Source organism: Vigna unguiculata, chromosome 4, assembly GCF_037176805.1.
Source record: "Vigna unguiculata cultivar grain cowpea cultivar isolate G323 ecotype 2 chromosome 4, ASM3717680v1, whole genome shotgun sequence".
NCBI classification, from domain to species: Eukaryota; Viridiplantae; Streptophyta; class Magnoliopsida; order Fabales; family Fabaceae; genus Vigna; species Vigna unguiculata.
Genome location: NC_140795.1, coordinates 4,296,651 through 4,320,579, shown reverse-complemented (window position 1 = coordinate 4,320,579; position 23,929 = coordinate 4,296,651). Strand labels below are relative to the sequence as shown.

The 23,929-nt window shown below is 32.1% G+C and overlaps 1 protein-coding gene across 4 annotated transcripts; it reads left to right on the top strand.

Moving 5' to 3' along the window:
• Positions 1 to 13,572: 13,572 nt before the first annotated feature.
• Positions 13,573 to 20,704, top strand: LOC114182118 (uncharacterized). Of its 4 annotated transcripts, XM_028068895.2 has the most exons (8): positions 13,573 to 13,808; positions 13,957 to 14,127; positions 15,593 to 15,712; positions 15,824 to 15,867; positions 16,472 to 19,387; positions 19,679 to 19,783; positions 19,920 to 20,094; positions 20,163 to 20,704. In XM_028068895.2, exons 2-8 carry the CDS (start codon positions 14,125 to 14,127, stop codon positions 20,364 to 20,366), a joined length of 3,567 nt encoding a protein of 1,188 aa, XP_027924696.2. In that variant the 5' UTR covers positions 13,573 to 13,808; positions 13,957 to 14,124; the 3' UTR covers positions 20,367 to 20,704. The 4 variants fall into 4 exon arrangements, with proteins under 4 accessions (XP_027924696.2, XP_027924697.2, XP_027924698.2 ...); XM_028068896.2 differs by lacking the exon at positions 13,957 to 14,127; XM_028068897.2 differs by lacking the exon at positions 13,957 to 14,127 and having other exon boundaries at positions 13,573 to 13,844.
• Positions 20,705 to 23,929: the final 3,225 nt, after the last annotated feature.

Sequence of the window (23,929 nt, the reverse complement as noted above, 5' to 3'; positions counted from 1 at the left end):
AAGATAAGATATGGTGAATGACATTTTATTCTACACATAAGTATAGTTAATACTATGGATAAACAATAGTATTTTTAAATTTTAGAGATATAAAATCATTTTGAAAATACTAAAATCAAAACTCCCTAAAATCATATTTTTAAATATTAATTTTTTTTCCTGTTAACAAAAATAATTATCAGTATTTCAACACTTTGATGATTTTTAATAAATGTTACCGTCAAACTATTTTATCTTCTACAATTAGTCAGTTTTTTTTTTCTTTTTTCTAAAAGAGAAAAGTCCATTTCTGTTTGTGACGACGTAATTTAAAATCAAGATCAAATTTTATTTTAGTGTCACTTACTCTACAAAATGAAGTAGTGCTTGATAACTTTTATTTAATAATAAAAGCCATCTCATGTAAAATTGATATATAAAAAAACCCTAAACAATTTTAACATACATTTATAAACGCATATAATAAGAAGAACAGGTTATTATTTTTCTTCAAAACAACAATTCTTATTAATTTTTTTATTTATTTCTTCCTTTTGAACAATTTCTCATTTTTTTTTTATAATTAGATCGTGCTTCTCACGAAGAATAAAGTAAATATAGACGGAACAACATTTTATTTTGAACATATTTTTTTTCCTCAAATTTTTAATATATTTTTTTATTGTTTTGCATACATAACTTTTTTTTTGGAAATGCATTTAACATTCAAGTCAAATAGATGCATTTTGATTAGTCTAGATTATAGTAATGTGTTTTGTTGATAAATTGGATATTCTAAGAATGAGTTAGGACTTTATTAGTTTTTTTTAAGTTTTGAACAAACTTCCTCAAGAACACATAATCTAAGGTAAGAGATGACGAGTGAATTAATTAAATTTATTTTAGTCAGAAGGATATGATGGAAAAAGAAATATTTTGTTGTACTAAACAATAGTCTAAATATATGATGATGAAGTTGAATGCCATTGATTGCTTTCTATTAGAAAATATTATATAAATAAATTATTGATAAAAAGTTTGTGATGATGAAATTATAATTTATAAGAGAGGAAAGAAATTGGGAAATGTAAACTAGGTTTATGCAAATCTTTAGCATTGAGATTATTTGTATAATATGATTTAATTGAAAGTCTCGCATCAACTAGAGATTATTGTAAATTTATATAATATATAAGTAGATGCAAAACCTCACTTTACAAGTTAGTTTTACGTTGAGTTAGGTTTAAACTTCATTTTTTAACATCATATGAGAATCATGATTAGAGTCTATCCCATCAAACTTTGTTGGGTTTATTATTGTTTCACCCGTTATCGAATCATCCACTAATATTTTGTCTCACGTTTAATATTGATTAAGTATTTTACAATAAGACAATATTTTATGCAATTTTAACTTATTAGTTTATGATATTGTATTTGAATGTTATAATCTTAGGTTAAACTAAATAAGATTGAGAGATTATGAATTTCAACAACTTAAGTGTGGAGTGCTATTTATCTTGTACATACTAATTATGCATTGAGTTTAAAGATGTTAGACCTTTAATAAATTATTTGAAATTAATATGGCAATATTAATCCGGTTGCTTGTTGAAAGTTTTCCTAATTGAAAAGTTTGAAAATGTTAAATTTACTTTCTTATGTTTTATAGGTGTGGCATTGTAAAATTTGTTATTTTTGTTGATTTTGTATTAAAGGAAATTTATTGATAAGTGTGTTAGTAATGATCATAAACATACTTCAACATTTCTTAGTTCATTAAGAAGAGACTCCGATGAATTTGTTTCTTAGTATAATGTGAGAACACTGAAAAACAAAAAGGATAGAATCATAATAAACATTTTTGTAAATGAGAAATCTTCAAGGAGAAGCAAAGAAATAAAAAAGGTTACATCCAAATAAAGGCTACAACTATTAAGAAACTCATGAAGTTCAAGCTGCACACTTCCAAGCATCCACAAAACTTTACCTGCATACAATTCATAACAACTATAGCAACAAAACTATATAAACGGTTTAAATCAACTAGCAAATAGGCTAAGAAACTTGGATAAGGCAGTCACCAAATGTTTACCTACCACACTTTCTTCATCATTTAAGGTAGTTTTCTCCAAAAGACAAGTACCTATTTCCTGCAACAATTCAATAAATTATGGAACACATAACACAATGAAGGACTGCCTACAAACTTCAATATTTTGAAGGCAATAAAACTCATCTAAAGAAAGAAACTAGAAAAATCTATTCAAATGATCAATAAATATAATACAATGAATAGGTCGTAAGAGATTGGACATCCTACAATGGATACATGGCGTCTCCAAATACCTCAATGTTGTTACCTCACAATACTTGAAAGGTTGTCACAACAACAAACAAATTCAATAAGAATAAGAAGGTATGGACATCAATGCAAGTTCAACATTATAAGATACTTCCCAATTTTAGACTTTGACACAAAGTAAGTGACATGAAATCAAAGAATGTCCACTAAGATCCACAAATCAAAGCACAAAACAAAAAATGGGAAAACTAATTACAAAAAAATAAAAGGGCTCACAATAAAAGCAAGATTAAAAGATTTTAGCCGACAAAAATAAGAAAAAACGAGAAATAAAAAAGTTAGAGTTTGGGAGGTACAAGATATGTATGTTAATAGGATTAGAGTGTGTAAGTGACATGAAATCAAAGAATGTCCACTAAGATCCACAAATCAAAGCACAAAACAAAAAATGGGAAACCTAATTACAAAAAAAGAAAAGGGCTCACAATAAAAGCAAGATTAAAAGATTTTAGCCGACAAAAATAAGAAAAAATGAGAAATAAAAAAGTTAGAGTTTGGGAGGTACAAGATATGTATGTTAATAGGATTAAAGTGTGTAAGCGTATCCCAGGAAGAAAGTGAGGCTTGAGACTCACTGAAGTGAGGGTTTAGGATAAGGCCTTGTGGTGAGGGTGGATGGTTTGGGTTTCTGGTGAGCCTCAACAGTGTTGAAGTGTAAAAGGGTCGAAGGAGAGGCAACGTGTGGTGAGGTACAAGTATAATGATCCACGATGAGGTTCAAGTGTGGCACCCGTGTTGAGCTCCAGGTAGAGCTGAACAAGGTCAAGGTATAATAGGGATAATGTATGCAGCAATGGTGGTGATCGTAATGGGTGGTAAGGTGTTGTGCATTGTTGACAAAGATGTATGCGAGGATTGAGTGTGGCGGGAGAGTAAGGAGAAATTAGGGCGTACAGAAAGAGAGGAGGGAAGGAATGAACAAAAAATGAGAGGGAAAAAAATTAAATTATTTTTTAATTATTTTTTTTATAAAAAATTCAGAAATTACTTAATGACTATTTTAGTGACTAATTTAGTAACCAAATTCAGCAACTAAAAATTTGGTTACTAAATCGATCACTAAAATGAAGAAAATAAAATTAGTCACTTCGGTCATTGATAATGACTACTATAATCAGTCATTATTTATCATTTTTCTAGTAGTGTAAAGTGATATCACCAACATCTTTTTCTTCTTCGTGTAAGTTGTATCCCAAGTTTCCTTGTACAAAACTCCCTTTCACTATGATCTTTATAAACACCTTGAGACTCTTCTCCATGAGTTATGTTATCATTATTTTGATTCAACTTTGTAATTGCTTCCTTATGAGCGCTCACAAGTTGTTCAAAGGCATTCCTAATTGTTAAAAGATTCTCATAAATTCATATTTAAGTAACTTCTCCACATTCCATTACCTATAATTTGAGTTATAATATCTCATGTTAATTATACACGAATGTAATGTAATGTAGTAAGTATCCAAATGATATAATTATATTTGGAGCATTTACTTTTTAAGTCTCTTACGTGAAACTTTGTTTCAATTAGATTTGATGTTAATTAACCATTAAATAATAGTATGTTTAATGTTCTACCTACGTGAACGTATTACCAACAATCTAAATTATTTTTGCAGAAAAAGAGAAAGAATTGAAGAAATTTTATATATATATATATATCATCGTTTTTCTAACATCAGTTCATTTTGTTGTGGATACCACCCATAACTCTTTATTAACATTGTTTGTGATTTAAAAATACTTTAATTATCTTGACTTTAGGTAAAACACCGATGGTTTTATTAGTCATCTTTTAATCATCAAGTTTAAAACAAATTATTTTCTTTGAGTTGTAAAAAAAAACGAGGCTTATTAATGGAATATAGATTCTTTTCAACTAAGAAAATAAGGTTTTTGATAAATTTGATGATTGATGTTAATGTTGAAAGCCAAAATATTTGATTTAGTATCACATTACAAGAGACGAGTGTTCAATTAAGTCTAACCCCCCCGAGAATTTTGCTCTTTTGTACAAACTCAACTTGTTAGTTTACTTATTTTTCATATTTTAGTATATTAGTTTCTATTAAATATCTCATTATCGTCTTTATATCAAAAGTACATAGTTGAATTAGTGCGGATAGTGAAAAATTGTTTACCCTACTAACATTGTATAAGCCTATTAAGAAAAAGATTTGGCCATTTCATTTTATTACTTGTATGATTTAGTAATCTTGCCAAAGTCATAATAATGGTCTTGTCATATTTTCCTTGTGTGAATTTAATTTTTTTATACCCAAACTAGAAGTCATGACTAACTTTCATGTTTTAATACTTGTCTTACTCACCATACTTTAAAATTACAACTAAAAAAAATCTATATATTCAACAATTACAACCACATAAATATATTCAACGATTGTAGTAAAATAAATGACTATAGAAATCACAAAAACAAGAATAATCAAAATGATTAAAAATAAAAGAGATTATGTTTTTACTAAAACATTAGTTGATATTGAAAAATGTCTTCATTTTAAAACTTTTTTTCCCTTCATCTTTGATAAGTGTCTAGAATATATTAAATTTCCATATAAATTTGACACTTATCATGCTTTAATTGATTATATTTTGTAAGTAAACAACTCCTTTTAGTTTATAATTACAGAATGAGGTACTAAAAAGAATAAAAATAAAAAATTGATGAGTTTGTGATGATTTTGCCATAATATCTCAAAGAATTAAAAATTATGCAGTTGAGTCCCAAAATCCACGATTGAGCTCTAATAAGGCGATCAAGGAAGGATTTAGAACGTGACTTTCGAAGCTAAGCCACAACAAAATGGTGCTCAACACTTAAGGTGATACACGATTGAGTCACAAGAGAATGATGTTTAGCGCTAAAGGCAATGCATGACTGAGCCACAAGAAAGTGGTGTTGAGCCACATAAGCGACAAAGACAAAAGAAAACCCTTCAAAGAAGGAAACTTTCGTGGCTGAGCACCGCCAAAAAATTTCTATAAATAAATACCTTAAGTCCTCATTTGAAACATTGAGTGGAGAATTAGGAATGTAGTAGTAGATTAGGAATAAGTTTGTGGGACTCGAGAGAGATGCTCTTATTGTAAATCCTATATGTATAGATGTTGTTGGAATTGCATTGCAACATTCTACGAGTAGTTAAACTCCATGGTATTGAGGTTTGATGTAATCAATTCTAATTTTATGTACTAATATTTCTTGAATATTTATCTATGCTTTCATTCAATAGTTTGTGGTTTGATTTGAGTTGAGTTGAGTTGAAAGACCGATCTCAAAGTGAGGTCCAATCAAACCATCATACATGTATTAAATGCTTTTATTGTATCTGGAGGAGATAGTTTTGCATAATAAAACAAGGATTCATTCAACCAGGAGTGGAGAAATCACATTAGGTTTGAAGTCCTTAGGTTCTAAGCTGCAAACATGGGCCTAGATCTACATAGAAAGAGTACTCCCAGAACATTGAATGATTTGCATATTAAGTAGACAAGATAATAGTGGCGTAGTAGTAGAAGATGAGATGAAATCCAATCGTAGCATCTACTTCACTCAATCTATATAATTACTATTATCTATATTTATATGTACTTTTTTATTAAAAAACCCAAAAACTAATTATCAATACACTTGCTAAATCCATCTAGATATGATAACCCCCATTCGACTATTCTACAAATGACTTGGTGCACTTGTCAATAGGTCACACAACTAGATATCTCTTTTAAAACTTAAATTTGTGTGATGTAGGGTTTTTTGGGCTTAAGCCCAAGGAACAAAAATATGTTGTGGCTTTTTTGGCTTAAGCCCAATGAACCAAAAAGTTGTTGTGACTTTTGTGGCTGAAGCCCAAATGTGCTAAAAATTGTTGTGGCTTTCGTGGCTCAAGCCCATTGGAGAAAATTTGTGTTGGCTTTTGTGGCTCAAGCCCAAATGTGTTAAAATTGTTTTGACTTTTGTAGTTAAGTCCAATGAACTAAAATTCGCAACTAAAGTTTATCCCGATCAATATTCATATACTATGCTATACTATGTTAACTTATTTAGGAAAACAATGTTGATTTGAGTATTGAAATACTCTTCAAAGCACTTTATACTTAAATTACATTGCATAACATGTAGAAAACTTACAAAGTTATTTTAGGGAATAACTTAGTCGTAATTAATTCCTTGCACATGTGAAACTTAATATATATATATTGGAAATTATTATCTTTACTTACCGAAAACAAATCATAAAATTACAAATCAATCTAAGATAACAATTTGATGCATAATATTCATGATTTATTTTACACGTTATTTAATTCAACAAAACATTGTTTTACCATCATTTTTCAATCAAGAGATGATAGATATCATTCAACAAATTATGCTTAACTCATTCTAAACACTTTTGACTTACAAACATCTAAGTATTTCAATATAACTCAACATCTTTTTGAAAGATTCATATTGAGTGTGTCACACCAAAGACTTATATTTAACACATTTCAAGTATACTTACCTCAATTATATGAAATTAGGGTACTTTTTTCTACAAAATGTATACTCAATAGTAGTACAAGAATCTCTTGATATTTCTCACTGATTGATACCTTAATCAAATTGATTATCAATAAAGTTAAAATATCTTCTCTTTTTAATAAATTCATGTACTTAATAACACAATCATAACTTATCCATGATTTCATTCTAGGCATCAATATTTACTTGACCATTAAGGATCACATATCTCAATCATTAAACTATATCATTCTTTCATCATCAATTTATCACTTAAATATTTTTTCAATTATATCAATCCAATAAATCCCTTTATAACCAACTCAATCCATCCATATTACTCAATACCAAACATAGAACTTTCCATAATCTCAATAGTTAATACAATTTTCATAATTGATCACACCTTATTCTTATTTTTTTATATATAATTTATTATTTCTAATGACATATTTTCGTTCATGAATCAACTATATCATTACATACATATAGAATCATAACCTCACATACATAAAAATAAAAATTTTCACTTAAAAATATATAATTGAAATTAGGGATATATCATAAGTGACCTATATTTTCACTAAACAACGAAAGATTCTTCGCTCAAGTTGATAATCCATTGGTTGAGCAATACCCAATGTTTGCTTGAATAAATTTGAGTCACTTTAACAATAATAGCTTCTGAGGAGAGATAATTTATTTGACTTTTTCCTCATTTGAACATCCAAAAGCAAGTGTTTGAATGTCCAATCACTAAAAAAAATTCAACAATGACTCTCATCACTCAAAAGTCATACAATCACTTGAGTAATATGACTTTTAACATCAAGCCATAAGTTATAGTACTCAAGGGTGGCAATGCGGTTTGGCTCAGCCTGCACTTGGCCCGCAAAATGCGGGTCGGGTTGGTCGTCCCATATTTTCATCACGTGCTAAATTCAAAAAAAAAATTATTGATAAATTTTTCAATGTTTAACAAATTGGAAAACTTTAACAAGTTCACAAAATTAAGGAAAGACTTTGGGGAGTTGGATAATAAATTGATAACTCAACATTTTCATCATATTCATATTTGTACTTTGACATACACGATGTATTCTTCAAATTTTAGCACATTCAAAAATACATAATATTTGTCTTTTCTAGTCATACAAGAATTTGGAACGTTCATGCAAAAGTCCATAAGTCTAGAAGAAAAGTAATCGGTATACATAAATACAAATTTTTTTTTATGCGAGTCGACCTTTTGCTTGTTAGGCTTCTGCAGGTTAGCAGGCTAAATATCCCAACCTGCCTTGTATTTTTTTGACGAGTCTACGGTAAGGGTGGGAAAAAAATCCAATTTTTATGATCCAATCCATTTTTTCTATAATCCAATCCATTTAATATCCATTCTATTAAAAATCCAATCCATTTAAAATCCATTTTATTGGATCTAGATATCAATCTAATCTACATTTTATATATTTTATGGATTGGATATCCATTCTCGAAATCTGGATTTTCAAAATGGATAATCCAAAATATCCAATCCAAATTTTTACTTTATATTTTTTGTTAGGTTAGGCTAAAGGTTGAGACGGACTAGCCCAAATTTAGTTGTATTTGATTGAGTTGGCGTGACCCTGTACAAAATTTGGCTGAATTAGGCCAAATTCTGTCAAGTCGGTCCCGATCGAGATTTGACCCAGTTGGTCTTGGACAAAATTTGGAAGTATTCGACCAAATCTGTCAAATTCTTTGGTGTCAGCCCTATGGACACAAATTTGGATCCACATCCATTATTTGGATCCAAAATGGATATGGATAGATTTTCGATAGGGCTGACATCATAGAATTTGGCATATTTTTTGTCGAGGCCAACGAGGCCAAATTTCAGCATGGGATGAACTTTGATGACTTTCGAACGAATTTCGGTCGGGGACGACGTGACCAAATTTGGGCTAAGGTCGACTCGACAAAATTTCAGTCGAGACCGACTTGACTGGATTCGACTGTATTTCGGCTAGGGCCGATTTTTCCTAATACGACCAAATTTTGGCCAGAGCCAACTTGGCCAAATATGGCCACATTTGGGTCAGGTCTTGATCAGTCAAATTTCGGTCAGGGTTGACTCCACTAAATTCGTCGGTCGGGACCGACTTGACTGAACATGGCTAATTTTCGATCACAACTGACTAAGTTGAATATAGTCAAATTTCGTTCGGGACTTAGTCGACCGAATACGGCTGAATTTGGGCAAGTGCCGACTTGACAAAATTTTGGTCATGACCAACTCGACTGAATTTGGCCAAATTTAGGTTAGGACCGACTCGCCTAAGTATGACCAAATTTCGGTCGCGATCGACTCTGCCGAATACGACCAAATTTAGGCCAGGACCAACTCGGTCAAATTTTGGTCGAGGCCAACACGATCGAATTTTGACTGGTGCCGACTCGACTGAATTCGCTGAATTTTGATCGTGGCCGACTCAGTTGAATACGACCAAATTTCGATCGTGACCGACTCATTTGAATACGACCAAATTTCACCCTAGGCCGTCTCATCCAAATATGACCAAATTTGGGTCAGGACCGACTCAACAAAATCTCAATCGGGGCCAATTCGATTGAATTTGACCAAATTTTGACTGGAGCCAACTAGGTTGAATACAACCAAATTTTGGTCGCGGTTGTCTCGGCCGAATACAGTCAATTTTTGTCTAGGTCGACTCAGGCCAATGCAGTAAAATTTGGGTTGGGGTGAACTCAACTAAATTTGGAACGTGGGGCGTGGAATGTGGGACATGAGACGTGAGACGTGGGACGACGTGAGATGTGAGACGACGTGACGTGGGAAGTGGGGGACGTGAGACGCAAGACGTGGGGAACGTGGGGGACATGAGATGTGAGACGTGGGACGTGAGACGTGAGACGAGAGACGTGAGACGAGAGACGTGAGACGTGGGACATTAGACGTGCGACGAAGGACTTGGGACATGCGACGAGAGACGTGAGACGTGGGACGTGGGATGTGAGACGTGAGACGTGAGATATGAGATGTGGGACGTGGGACGTGGGACGTGGGACGTGGGACGTGGGACGTAAGACGTGTGACATGGAACGTGGAACGTGAGACGTGAGACGTGGGACGTGGGACGTGGGACGTGGGGGACGTGAGACGTGGGACATGGGAGACATGAGACGTTGGACGTAAGACGTGGAACGTGAGACGTGAGACATGGAACGTGAGACGTAAGACGTGAGACGTGAGACGTGAGACATGGGACGTGGGGGACGTGAGACGTGGGACGTGGGACGTGGGACGTGGGAGACGTGAGACATGGGACGTAAGACGTGAAAACGTGAGACGTGAGGCATGGGACGTGGGACGTGGGACTAGAGAGAAGTGAGAGACGTGCGACGTGCGACGTGAGATATGGGACGTGGGACGTGAGACGTGTGACATGGAACGTGGAACGTGAGACGTGAGACGTGAGACGTGCGACGTGAGATGTAGGACGTGGGACGTGGAACGTGGGGGACGTGAGACGTGGGACGTAAGACATGAGACATGGAACGTGAGACGTGAGACGTGAGACATGAGACGTGAGACGTGAAACGTGGGACGTGGGACATGGGGGACGTGAAACATGGAACGTGAGACGTGAGACGTGAGACGTGGGACGTGGGGGACGTGAGACGTGGGACGTGGGGGACGTGAGACGTGAGACGTGGGGGACGTGAGACGTGAGACGTAAGACGTGGAACGTGGACGTGAGACATGGAACGTGGGACGTGGTACGTGGAATGTGAGAGACGTGCGACGTGAGATGTGAGACGTGCGACGTGAGACGTGCGACGTGAGACGTGCGACGTGAGACGTGCGACGTGAGACGTGCGACGTGAGACGTGTGACGTGAGACGTCCGTAAATACTAAACCTTGAAATTTATATTCATAAACTTTAAAGCTTACAATTTAATTGAAACTTTTAGAAGTTTAATAAAAGAATTGTTAATGTATCCATAAATTTGTACTAACAAATTTAAATTATACTCTTGTAAGAAAATGTATTAATTAAAAGAGATTAAATACATATAAAATTGAAAGAATAAAAATATGAAGGTAAAAGTAATAATTAATGTTTATTTAACACATAAAAATAAAAATTATGAGGATAACAACAATAATTTATATTTATTAAACTCTTAAATGAGCATAAAGAAGCAGAGGATGATCTGAAAAGTTAAACTGAGGATGGGCAAAAAATTTAATTTTCATGATCCAATCCATTTTTGCTATGATCCAATCCATTTAATATTTATTTTATTAAAAATCCAATCCATTTTATTGGATTTGGATATCAATCTGATTTACATTTTATATATTTTATGGATTGTATATCCATACTCTAAATCTAGAATTTTAAAATGGATAATCCTAAATATTCAATCCAAATTTTCAGTTTATATTTTTGGTTAGGTTAGGCTAAAGGTTGAGACGGATTAGCCCAAATTTAGTCGTATTTGATTGAGATAGCGTGACCCTATACAAAATTTGGTTGAATTAGACCAAATTCTGTCAAATCGGTCCCAATCGAAATTTGACCTATAGAACATGCTCAAAATAATTTATTTATCCGATTTGACTACTCGCATATCTAAAATCACATTTATAACCATAATCACACAATTCTCTTAACTACTCAATTCAATATCCAAAAATACACAAAAATATCAATTTCATTTCACCAAACTCAACAAATTTCCGAAATACAAAAACCAACTAGTTCCACAATTTAGGTTCGTTACCCATACCTATAATTAACATGCTATAATAAAATGCAACTTTAACACCTAAGTACTTTCAACTCAAAGTTAAAAAATCTCAAAATATTATTATACTACTTCCAAAACTCTAATCTATAAAATCAACACCTCCACTTATTCAAAGTATTAATTTTAATACTATTTTATCTACACCAAGGGAAGCAAATTAACATTACTCAGTTTCTATATTACCATGTACTTGTTATCCTTTGGTTGAGTAAAAAACAAACCTAGAGAAAAGTAAAGTTAAAAAATAATTTTTGTCATACAGCATACTACATAACAAAGGAAAGAGAACCATATGCCCAAATTAAAATTTCCCTTCTTTGATGAAAAAATTTGAGAAAAAAAATAATTTTTTGATAGTAAGAAGTAAGAACTTTTTATATTAAAAGAATGTAAAAATATGTAATATAATCTCTTCTATCTAATAAACATAAAAATACATTATTTTTCTCCTTTAATTATATAATTAGAAACCTTTTTTTCTTTCTTTACACTTATCTTCATCTTGTTTCCTTTTCTTTGGATCTATATCCTATTTGGAATGGGAAGAATGAAATATATTTGTGAGCAGGAAACAAACTATGAAAGTTTTTGCTTTGTTTACCTAAACAAGAGGTTCTTTGTTTTAAAAAAACTCTCTCCTAAAATGATGTTTATAACTATTAATTAAAAAGTAAATAAATAAATTTTAATAATTTTAAAACGTTTTTTATTTCTATATGACATTAGTGTAAAAAGTTTTATAGAACTTACCAATAATTGTGAATTATGATTGAATAATAATAATAATAATAATATGATTTTTTACATCATTAATATGTGCACACACTTGAAATTTTATTGATCAAAATAAAAAATAAATTAATTTTTATTTAATGCAACATTATCATCCAAAAATAATATTCAATTAACTAATATTTTATTTTTGTTTAAAGATAATTTTGGTCCTATAAGTATAGTTTTATTTGATATTTGTTCTATTAAAATAATTTGTTTACTTTTACATTTTTGTAACGTAGTCTTTAAGTAATTCTATTAAATAATATTTTATAATAAAAATCCTTATTATTTTAAAAATAAAATTTATAGCGGATGGTATAAAAATTAAATTCTTAAGTTATTTATAGAAAATAATAAATAAATTATTTAATTAAATTATGCACATAGAATGATTTAAATATCTTAAGTTAAAAGACTTTTATTATCTTAATTATTTATATTAATATTTTCATATTTAATACTAAAAATTAACTACAAATAGTTATAAAAACTACACATAAAAGAGTGTCCTTGATTTTTAAGTAACAATATCTTTTAAGATGACTTAAATTTAAGTCTTTTATTTTTCAATGCCTTCATTATATATATATATATTTTTATGTTGTGCCTTAATGATGGAACTTTAAAGAGACAGTATATTTTAAATGCGATTAAAAAAATTAAATTATATTAATTAATTTTATTGGGTAGCATAAATGCTAATTAATTTTTCCTGTGATGTAGCAATTTTTATATTATAATTAAATCAAAAAACATAATGAAATGGCTGACTTTTATTTATAATAAATAACTTTAAATTGTTTGCAAATGTATATTCTAGTTATTTTTTTAGCAATTTTTTTTAAATTAAAAAGTTGTTTTCTGTTTTTCTAAAATGTCGGCTTTTAAAATATAGACCAATAAACACATCTAAACAAGAATAATGAAGTTAATTTTTCTATAAATTAAAATTAGCTTGTATATAAAAACTTTTCTTATTTCTTATATAATTTTAACATAAATTATTTCAATTTTGTTTCCGTTTTTTGTATTTTAGAAACTGTATGGGCTGGTTCAGAGTGTATTGTGGTTTCTCAGAAAAAAAGATTTGTGTTCTTTCAGAGTGCTGCATGCTTCACGCTTGGCTAGCTAATTTTTGTTTTTATTTTGTTTATTGGTGGCACGTGTTCCAAAAGGGCAACACCAACACCAACACCAACCAGTGATGAATTTAGTCACATTGGTGTAGAGCTTCGAAATTGACAAAGAAAAACCCCACAGAGAGAAAATGAATTTCCTTGTTTGCCAAAACGATTAGCATATTAAAGGGCATTTATGTGACGATATTGTCCCCTGATGATGTGAGTTTCCAGTCAAATCAAAATCATTTTTCTTTTGTGAGTTCTCATTTTTTCTTCAAGAGCTTGTCTGTCTGTTCTGTGTGTGTATATGTTTGTGGTCACTGAACTACCTCAGTGTTCTTTGTGTGTGTTTTTGTACTCTCAAAAGAAAACCGAAGTCGCTTTCTCTCTGCGGAAAGTGACAAGCGAGAGAGAGGGATAAAGTGGGAGAGAGCTTTTCAACCCAAAAGACAAAACGGGTGATTACTTGAGAAAAAAGAGAGCCGTTGAGGCTTGGAAGAGAGCCATTCAGTTCCGGCCCTTTGGAACTTGTAGCATGGTTTGTTCCGATTATCGTTTCTTTACCTTTTACTATGTTTCTGTCTGGGTTCTTTTTATTTTTTTTTATGCTTTTGGGAAGGACCCTGTTTGAGCTTTGAGTGTGGGTGATTAGATTGTTTGAAAATTTTGGGTTTTGAAATTGGGAGTGATGTTGGGGTGGGATTCTTTATGCTCGGTTCTTTGGTTCTTTGAATAAAAAATTGATTTTTTTTTATGTGGGGATAGATGATCGGGCTTATGGGGTGGGTGGAATCTATACTAATTTGGGTGTTCTTGTGCGTATCTATGATATTTGGTTTTCTTTCTTTTCTTTGTTCCTCTTGTTTTTCTTATTTATGTAGTTTTGAGTAATTGAGGTGGGCTTTGTATAGGCTTTAGTGAGGCTTTGGTTAAATTAGAAGAGGGTAATCTTTGTTTTTACTGGTAGATAAAACTCAACTCTCTTTGGGTTAATTTAATCGTTTCCTGGTTTTAATTTGGAAAAACCCAAGTTGAGGTTTCTCCTTTCCTGCACATATCTATTGTGTGTGTGGAATTGCATTCTTTGTTCGTTTTTTTAATTTTGAATAGTTCTCTGTAGTCAACTTCATTTTGTTCATGAAAACCAGGAAAAGTGGAGGGGTTTCGAGTTTGCATGCATGTCCTATAGTATATGAACCAAAGGCTATCAGCAGCTAGGGGGAACAAAGGCAGTCTTTTTTGTTTAATTGAATGTGCTTGCATTTGGATCAGCTACAAGTTCAATTTGTTGAGTTTAGATGCTGTCTATTATTATGTTAGAATCAAGAAGGTGCATTCAAATATTGCGAAAACAAGGTTAAGAATTTTCTTGTTTGACATGGAATTTTCCAATCAAATTTGTTGACAGAAGTTAATTATTTTCTATATTGGCTTATTTGTATTAATTTATCAACAAGTTTATTATCCTTCAGTGTGTCACAAGTTTTAATTTGTCGCATCGAATTTCTGTTTCCAAGCCATTGTATTGCTGATAACTCCTGTCCTATTTCGGCCATTTTGATATCAATATTATCATTGCATCTTTTCTTGGATAGAAGTCCCATTTCTATGTGGCCATTTTTTCTTCAGATTAAAAGAGTAGGGTTAATTTATTGTATTTCAGCAATGTGGCTGCTGATTTTATTAGTTACCCCGGTCACTGTTTTTAAATTGTTGTGCTGTGTTGGAATTATCATTGCTGTGTTTCTTTCACTAATTTCCTCATGTTCTTATTTTAGCTTGCAAGTTTCTTAAGTTACCGTGATCTGTTTTTGTAACTGAAACTGATCTCTAGATGATTTTCAGTTTATTGAGAATCATACAAGTTGATAATGTAAAGAGTAGAAGTATTTAAACATCAATTATCTAGAGTAATACCTTGTTTATCTTTGTTTTGAAAATTGTAATTTATTTCTTCTCATTGTTTCCCTTTTCTTGTTGGCCAATGATTCTAATATGGACAGGCGAGGAAGATGCATTGTGCCCCTCAAGAGATAGGTAATGATAGTCCAAAAGTTTCAGAAGCAAGAAAGGATTCAGTATCAACAATATATCAACAACAACATAAATTCACATCTTTAGAGGTGACACTAAATTTCAGCCCTATTTTTCCATCATTTTTTAGTTGAGTTTGGCAACGCAGTTGATCCTTACGTCTATTTTGTTTTCTCTTTAAATGTAATTCTTTTATTCAGGGTAGTCAAGAATCTTCTCTTTCAAGGATTAACTCAGATAGTAGGTAAAATATTTTTTATGACTAGCATTGCTTTCATTATCTTTTGTTCTTATGGTAATATGATTTTGTGGTTAATTTACGTATTTCTTTGATTTTCTCTGATTGACGTTGTTGACCTGTTAATATAAAATGTACTCCTGGCCTTCTATGATATTCCTTTGAAATATATTATTTATAGAATGATTATATGGCTTATACCAGAAGTTGGTATTGTATTGATTCTATGCATGGTGTAAAGGAACCTGAGTCCATGTTGGCATTGTCATAATGATGTCATTTGTCTGGCCTTCATGTAAAGGAGTTGCTCCCTTTATTGTACATCTTGCTGTGATCCTTGATTTTTGCATTATTCTTGAATTACCCAATGTTTTTATATTGTCAACAGACAAAATGGGTTTGGAAAAAAATTGTTCCCTAGATGACTATTACATTTTTTTAATTTCTTCACAAAGTTGAAGGCTAGTAATGGCTACATGACTCCATTTTCAAAAAGTTTTACCATTGTTGTATAGCTCCTTACTCTTTTATTTTTTATTATGTATTTTTGTGTTCCAAAGGCACTTTCTTGGAAGTGATTCATGGTTAAGTTCTTCCAATGATTGATCAGGTGTGCCATCATTTCATTCAACTTTGAGCCTGATGGAACTTGGAGAATTGTTGCCCTACCAGGGCAATGTCTCAATTACATTAACTTAGCTGCTGGTGTAAATATGGATGGTGTGCAACTCCTTGTCTCTCCTCCACTTAATAGGTTGAAGATTGATCAATGTAAGGGCCCTAGAGTGCCTCGTCCTTCCTATGCTTATTCAACTAAATCATGTACAAGAAAAAGCTTTACTACCTCAAATGTGCATCGTCGATGTCAAAACAAGATTGCTAGCAGAGCTTCTAAACTCCGACTCAGCGAACTCCCTAACAATTCGAGTTCTCAAACCTCATTAGTAAGCAGCCCTGGTTTGTTCCCTGATAGTTCGGCTGAAGTTAATTCATCTGATAAGTATGCAAGTAATTCTAAGGAAGCCGACAAGACTTTGAAGAAAAACTCAAAAAAACGTGCAAAAAAGAAATTTAAACGGAGTAAGAAGAAGCCAAGTGACAGGTCTACTGAACTTGAAGTTCTTACTGAGGAATTTGTCTGTCCAAGTTTGACTTCTGAAACCTGCAGCAGCAATGTTGGGGATAAGGAGGTCGTGGCAGAATTTTTAACTTCTGATGATAGATTAATAAAATCTGATTGTGACAGAAATGAGATGAATGACAACGTCATAGTTATGGAAGCACCTAACAATAGTAACTCTTATCTTGATCAGGAAGCGATGTCAAAAGATTCTGCACCTATTATTCCAAGTTCTGCTGGAGAATGTGCCACATTTGAATGCAAGAATCAGCTCAAAGGAAGGGGCCCTGAGGCAGTGGTCATTGATAGAGAAATAAAGAACATCCAGCATGTTCAGCCATGCAGTTTTAATGATATACAAGACTCTTTAGTGCTAGATTCAGTTTCAGTTGGTTCCAGAAGTCATGGAGGTATAAATACAAATGATATAGCAAAACAGTCCAACAAGTCAAATTGTACAACCACTTCAGATTCTGGAGACGGATATTTCTTTTGTCAAAACTTGTCGAATGGCATTTACAATAACAGTGAACATACTGAGGGGATTATGCACACTGGTCAAAATTGCATCAGTAATGATAAGAGAGTTAAGCAAAAGAGAACTATGTCGAACAGTTCAGGTTTAAACAAATTTGGGGGTGTTGGAATTTCGCACAGTCGAAAAGGGAAGGAAAACAGTCATTCTGTATGGCAAAAGGTTCAGAAGAATAGTTCTGATGAATGTGGCGGTGATTTGAAGAAAGTAAACACTACTTTTTCACAAATTGCTTCTATTGTGGAAAAGGATCCCTCGGTTATCAAAGAATGTAATTCCGTTGGTGTGAACTGTGTATCAAAAACTGAGGATAAGAAACAAACGAAAATCAAAAATGGTAAGAAATCTAGAGTTAAATTGGACTCAGTATCAAAAAGGGGACAGAGCAATTATTCCAGGAAGAGTTTGCATCTTAACAGGTCTTTGTCAAATGATCATGGGAAGGTTGGTGCTGAACAGAATGATATGTTGCATATCTCAACTCAGGAAATTGATCAACATGGACTGAACAATGACTCTGGATTTAATTCTGATGTTCACTGCTTGATGGACGGGGTCCAGACCAATGGGGTTGAACAGGTAACATCTGAAAAAATTCACACTGCAGAATTTCATCTGGAGGAGTTAGATCCACAAAATAGTGCCTGCCATACTGTTGCAAACACAAACAAGGAAAGTATAGATAGTGAGGATAGCTTATTAGTAATGCCAGGTGAGATTGTCAATCAATCAAATATGTCTGTGGAGCTGTCTCCAGCTTCTTGCAATCTTGAAGGGGATGAGGTTGGTCAAACAGAGAAAGAAGTTTCTTCTGCAGACTACAATGCACAAAACCAGTGCTCTGGAACCACCCTCTGGAAATGGATACCAGTTGGCAAAAAAGATACAGGGTTTGAAAAATCAGAATCTAATATTTCTCCACCAGATTTTTCTGATGCATCCTCTAGGACCAATTTTAACCATGAAAGCAGTGTTGAACCAGAAGTGGCCTCTTCTGAAAGTAAGGATTCTTTACTAAATGCAAGCAGAACATCAAATGGCGAGATTTACAACAATGTGTCTTGTCTAGGTGAGGGTGAGAACCAAAAATTGGGTGGGCAGGTTGCATTTACATTGACACGGCATAGGGGCAAGCAAGAAGTTTCTGATCACATGTTTAATGAAAGCAAAAAGCAAGAAATGTTAGAAAAGTATTCTTTCAGAATATCCCAAGCTGTGAACGATGCATGTAGGGCACAACTAGCTTGTGAAGTGGTGCACATGGCTACCGGTGGTCCAGTTGCAGAGTTTGAAAGACTACTTCATTTTGGTAGTCCTGTGATTTGTAGATCAGTTGATTCAGTCAGTTGTTCAACCTGCTCACGGAACCATGCTGGTGGTGTCTCCCTGTGCAGACACGAGATCCCTAACCTATCTTTGGGATGCCTGTGGCAGTGGTATGAGAAACATGGGAGCTATGGATTAGAGATAAGTGCTCTGGATCATGAGAATCCAAAGAGACAAGAAGGTGTTGTTGATTTTCCATTCCGCGCGTATTTTGTCCCTTCTTTATCAGCAGTTCAGCTGTTTAAGAACCATGAAAATCAATGTGTAAATAGCAGTGACAAGCTTTCAAATTGTGAGGTTTCCGATGCATGTCAAATGATTGATATTTCAGAAAACTCATCTAGTGCCAGTCAACATTCAATATTTTCTGTTCTCTTTCCTCGGCCTCGTAATCAAGATGCAAGCATTGAAACACCAAATGAGACGGATTCTATCACTAATAGATCTATTCCGTCTATCAACTCAATGTGCTCTGTTGATTTAGAACTTCTTTTTGAATATTTTGAATTTGAGCAACCTCAACAAAGGCAGCCTCTTTATGAGAAGTAAGATTTTCTCCTTTATCATCAGAACATAATGGTTTTCAGCGTATCTATCTGTCTTAAGTTTACTGGAATATATGGTCCTTCTCATTTTTTTCGTTCCTGTACAGATTATATTATGCTGAGTAATTTTAATAAGATCATCAACAAAATTTATGGCACTATACCGTGTAGGAATTAGGAACAGGAGTTTTTCATCTTTTTCTTGTCCATAGAGTAGTAGATGTTTGGCTGCTATAAGAAGCAGGTTTGTTGGTTCAACAGTTGCTTAATTTGATTTTGATCTTCTTTCAGAATACAAGAACTGGTTAGAGGAAATATGCCAATCCATTCTTCAACATATGGGGACCCAACAAAACTGGATTCAATAAAGCTGCGAGATCTTCACCCATGTTCTTGGTAAGTGATCCTCATGTCAACTATATTAAAGAAAATGTGATTGCATCTTCCTTATCAGATGACCCCAAGTGTTTTTTTCTTGACTTAATTTGAAGTGATATTTGAAATGGTAGCACTAAGGCCACCTCATTTGCAGGTTCTCAGTTGCATGGTATCCTATTTACCGCATACCGGATGGCAACTTTCGTGCATCTTTTTTGACTTACCATTCACTTGGACATTTGGTTCGTAGAAGAACAGCTTCAGATTTGTCACCATCAGCTTCTTCCATAGTATGTCCACCTGTGGGTCTTCAAAGCTACAATGTCCAGGTATGGATTATCTTCCATCTTATTCTTCCATGCGTTCAAAATCAGAGCTTGATGTGTGATACTAACAGGGAGAATGCTGGTTCAAGCTGAAGCACTCTGCTGAAGCACCACAGATGATGGGCTTAGACCCTTCTTTAGTCCTGAGAGAACGTTTGAAGACACTTGAGGAAACAGCATCTCTGATGGCAAGAGCTGTGGTCAACAAGGGGAAGCTATCATGTACTAACAGACATCCTGATTATGAGTTTTTCTTGTCTAGGAGACGGTATTGACATCTCAGTTTTCTCCAAAAATAATCATGAGTAGTAGACCAGCTAGTTACAACTTACAAATGATTTTGGCTTTATTCATCTCATAGGTATTGCTTCAATTAGGATATCAGTATTGATAATGGTGTTGCATGAGTCTTCTATGTCCTGGTTCCTCAGCATAAGTTCGCTTGTACATACATAGCTTTGTGCAGTACCATTTTTGTCTCCTCGCTTTCGATTTTGCTTCTTGTTATCGAGTTCAAGAAACACTTGTATCGATTGTGAGAGATGTTTGCAGTTACTCTGTATTTTTCTTCCCCATAGTTCAGTTCATGATTCTTGTTTTTCATAGCTTCAAATTAGTGATTTCTCTTCCATATTTGCTTCCATACAGTATTACTTTTATTGTATTAATTATTTATCATTTTAATCCACTCTGCATCTTTTTTGTAATAAATTTTAAGTATTTTGATCAACATGTATTATCCTCACAAAATTCTCAACTATTATCTTATTTCCTTTTAAACATTTCTTAATACAATTTAACCTTTTTCCTGGCTCGTATATTATGTTCATTGAAGCTATATTATTAGCAAAAAAAAACGTAGCATTTATGTTTTTTCGATTTTTTTACAAGTTTTTTAAATTCAAGCTTGTATTGTTTTTTTTTTTTTTTGAAATTGTACTATCTTTTATATACACTTAAGAATATTTGTACATTATTAATTATACTGGAATTTTCAAATACCCAATGGTCTTCTTCTTTTTTTAATTATTAGTGTATTAATTGTACATATTTTATAGCTATACATCATCAACCTTCCAAATAAAATCTATACCTAAATCCACCTTTTTTAGTGCAACCATAGTTGAAAGGGATAACACCAGGGTCATATTTGGCTAATGCACAAGCACGTGTAAATCATGTGTCCTCCTTAACACACATCTATAATGTTCACCGTCAAACCCAACATGTTCCACACCATCGTATTCTTCAGATATTTGAAACGGTGCATATTTATTTAGACATATATATACCCCACAAGTCTTTTATACATATCCACCTTAAAGGTGTGATTCATTATATGTAGACTTTGCTTCATCTCATTATGTTGTAGATTAATCTTGTGTACAGACTCAACCTCAACCTTGTACAAATACAAAGAATAGAAAAAATTAAAGAACTCATAATTGTTCGAATCAATACAAATATACTGCACTGCATCGAACTATGAAAGAACTATCACAAACCAATTTGACGTTGGGTTTCCTAAAAATATATAACTGTCGATGAGATTTTCGTGTTGAAAATAGTTCAAGTGTGAGTTAAAGTCCTACATTACATAAAATAACAAAATTAAATACTATGTAAGGATAAATGCTTATAACATCATTGTCTTAAGATTTTTGGATAAAAGTAATGTCAAATATGAATTCATTTTTGGTTGTGTTTTTTATCCTTTTGTATGTAGTTTTAGTCCATATATTAAATTAATATCTAAAAATTAATAAAAAATTAATCATTTTATTGTATTATCATATCAATAAAATCATTTTCAGGTTGCATTCTACTGCAATATCTTGCAATATCAGGATGATACTTCTATCAAACATTGGATGTGAAGTTATTACGTATGTTAAAATTGTGCAAATAAAATAGCAGGAGATTAGATTTTTAAAAAAAATTATGACTTTCATAAAATGATAGTAATGAAATTCAAATACAAAAATCATGCTCGACTATTTTTTTTTTTTTTGGCTATATTGATATCCAATCAAATAATAATATGCAAATATTTTAAAAGTAATAAATAGTTTTAACATATAATATTTTAAAGAATACTTATATTCAAATAAAAGAAGTAGGGTATATTTACATACTCTTTTGGGCTCCTTGTACTGTACCAATAAATTCATTTTTTTTTCTGCTTTTGTTTCTTTCATTCCACAATTTCTACCTACACCCTGAATTTTGAAAATGATACTTCCCTTTATTTTTATCTATTATACACTTTTTGATCCCATCTTTTATTTAAAATATTTTACTCTTTAAAAAATAAAAAAAAATTCTTAATTTATTTTTAATATTTTTTAAAATAATAGCTACATAATCTTTTCAATATTATTTAAAAAAAATGTATTTATTTATATAGTAAAACAAATAAATAAATAAATTCATTTTATTTCAAACTAATTAATTTTTTTTAAATAATGTTTACATAATTTTTTTAATATTTTTACAAAATTATATATATATATATATATATATATATATATAGAGAGAGAGAGAGAGAGAGAGAGAGAGAGAGATATTAAATTGTATAATTTTTATTTTTAATTAATTAATCATAAAAATAATAAATTTATATATATTTTAATGTACTAAAAATGTAAATATATTTATATATATTCGCTGAAATAGTTTTTGCTGAGATCTTAAGGGCTAGACACACTGGAATTCAGAGAAATTAATTAATAGATGAACAATACAAACCTATGTAAAGGTTACTTTACTTGAGATTATTGACATAATGTCCATAATATTGATTATCTCTATAGTATTTATGTTATTGGGATTTGAGTGGGAAAATAACTCAGGGTTATTTCTAAGAGTAGATGTCCTCTCCCAAATGTTGGTCATTGACACGAATCTTGCTTTGATAAATGAAATTACCATTATCTTTTCTTAAGCTTGCAACCTTTTATATTAGTTTTACATAAAAAAAAATGTTAAAGAAAAAAAGTAAAATGTTAGTGCATCTTGTAGAGGCTTGTGAGCAAAAGATAAATGTCTGGGAGGTGTAATGAATTATCCAAGTTGTAAGACATTCAAAGAACGTATTCAACATTTCGAAGTTGTTTGCTTATTATCTTTTGAAATGTGAAGAACGTACAAGTAATTCTACATAAAGAAAAGTTTCTTAAGACATATAGATGGATAAAGTGACACACTTAGGAAATACATGTGACAAATGTGTATCTTGTTTATGTATCATGACTAAGTTGTATATGCCAAAATTTATGCATTTTTGGAAACTACTCCTTTTAACATAAAGATATTGCTTTTAAGTAGTATATAAGAGACTTGTATGGTTATTATTATACAAACAATAACATAACTTTACATATAATCAAATTGTTGGGTAAACTTAAATGTGGGTAGTTGAGAAAATGCTTTAAGACTAGGAGTTCATTAATAATATTTTGGTAGTAGTTGAGTAGATTGTGGTTTGGTAGCAGTTATATTTAATGTATGTGGTTGAAGGGAAGTTAAAGGACATATAAATAGTGCATGTAATGCACATTGTAAAACACAAAAAATTTAAATATAGAGAATGTTTATCTAGAGAAACTTGTTTGTCAATAAAAATAAAAGCATATTTCACCAGAATAATAATTTTCATGTTATAGGCGCTTACCTTCGATGTCACCTTAAAAAAAAAGACTATAGGAGTTTGCCTCAAAACATACATGAAGTCATGTTGAAAAGTATGATTATGTAAGGCATCAAATTGTGTCCAAGTACTTAGATCAACTTATGGTAGTATACCATTAAATGCAATACATGTGGACTATACTTAGTT

Bases quoted from the DNA above. Each gene is read 5' to 3' on its own strand.
- LOC114182118 (XM_028068895.2), top strand. The intron at 19,388-19,678 runs GTAAGATTTTCT...ATCTTCTTTCAG, and splicing joins AGGCAGCCTCTTTATGAGAA to AATACAAGAACTGGTTAGAG. The intron at 20,095-20,162 runs GTATGGATTATC...TGATACTAACAG, and splicing joins TTCAAAGCTACAATGTCCAG to GGAGAATGCTGGTTCAAGCT.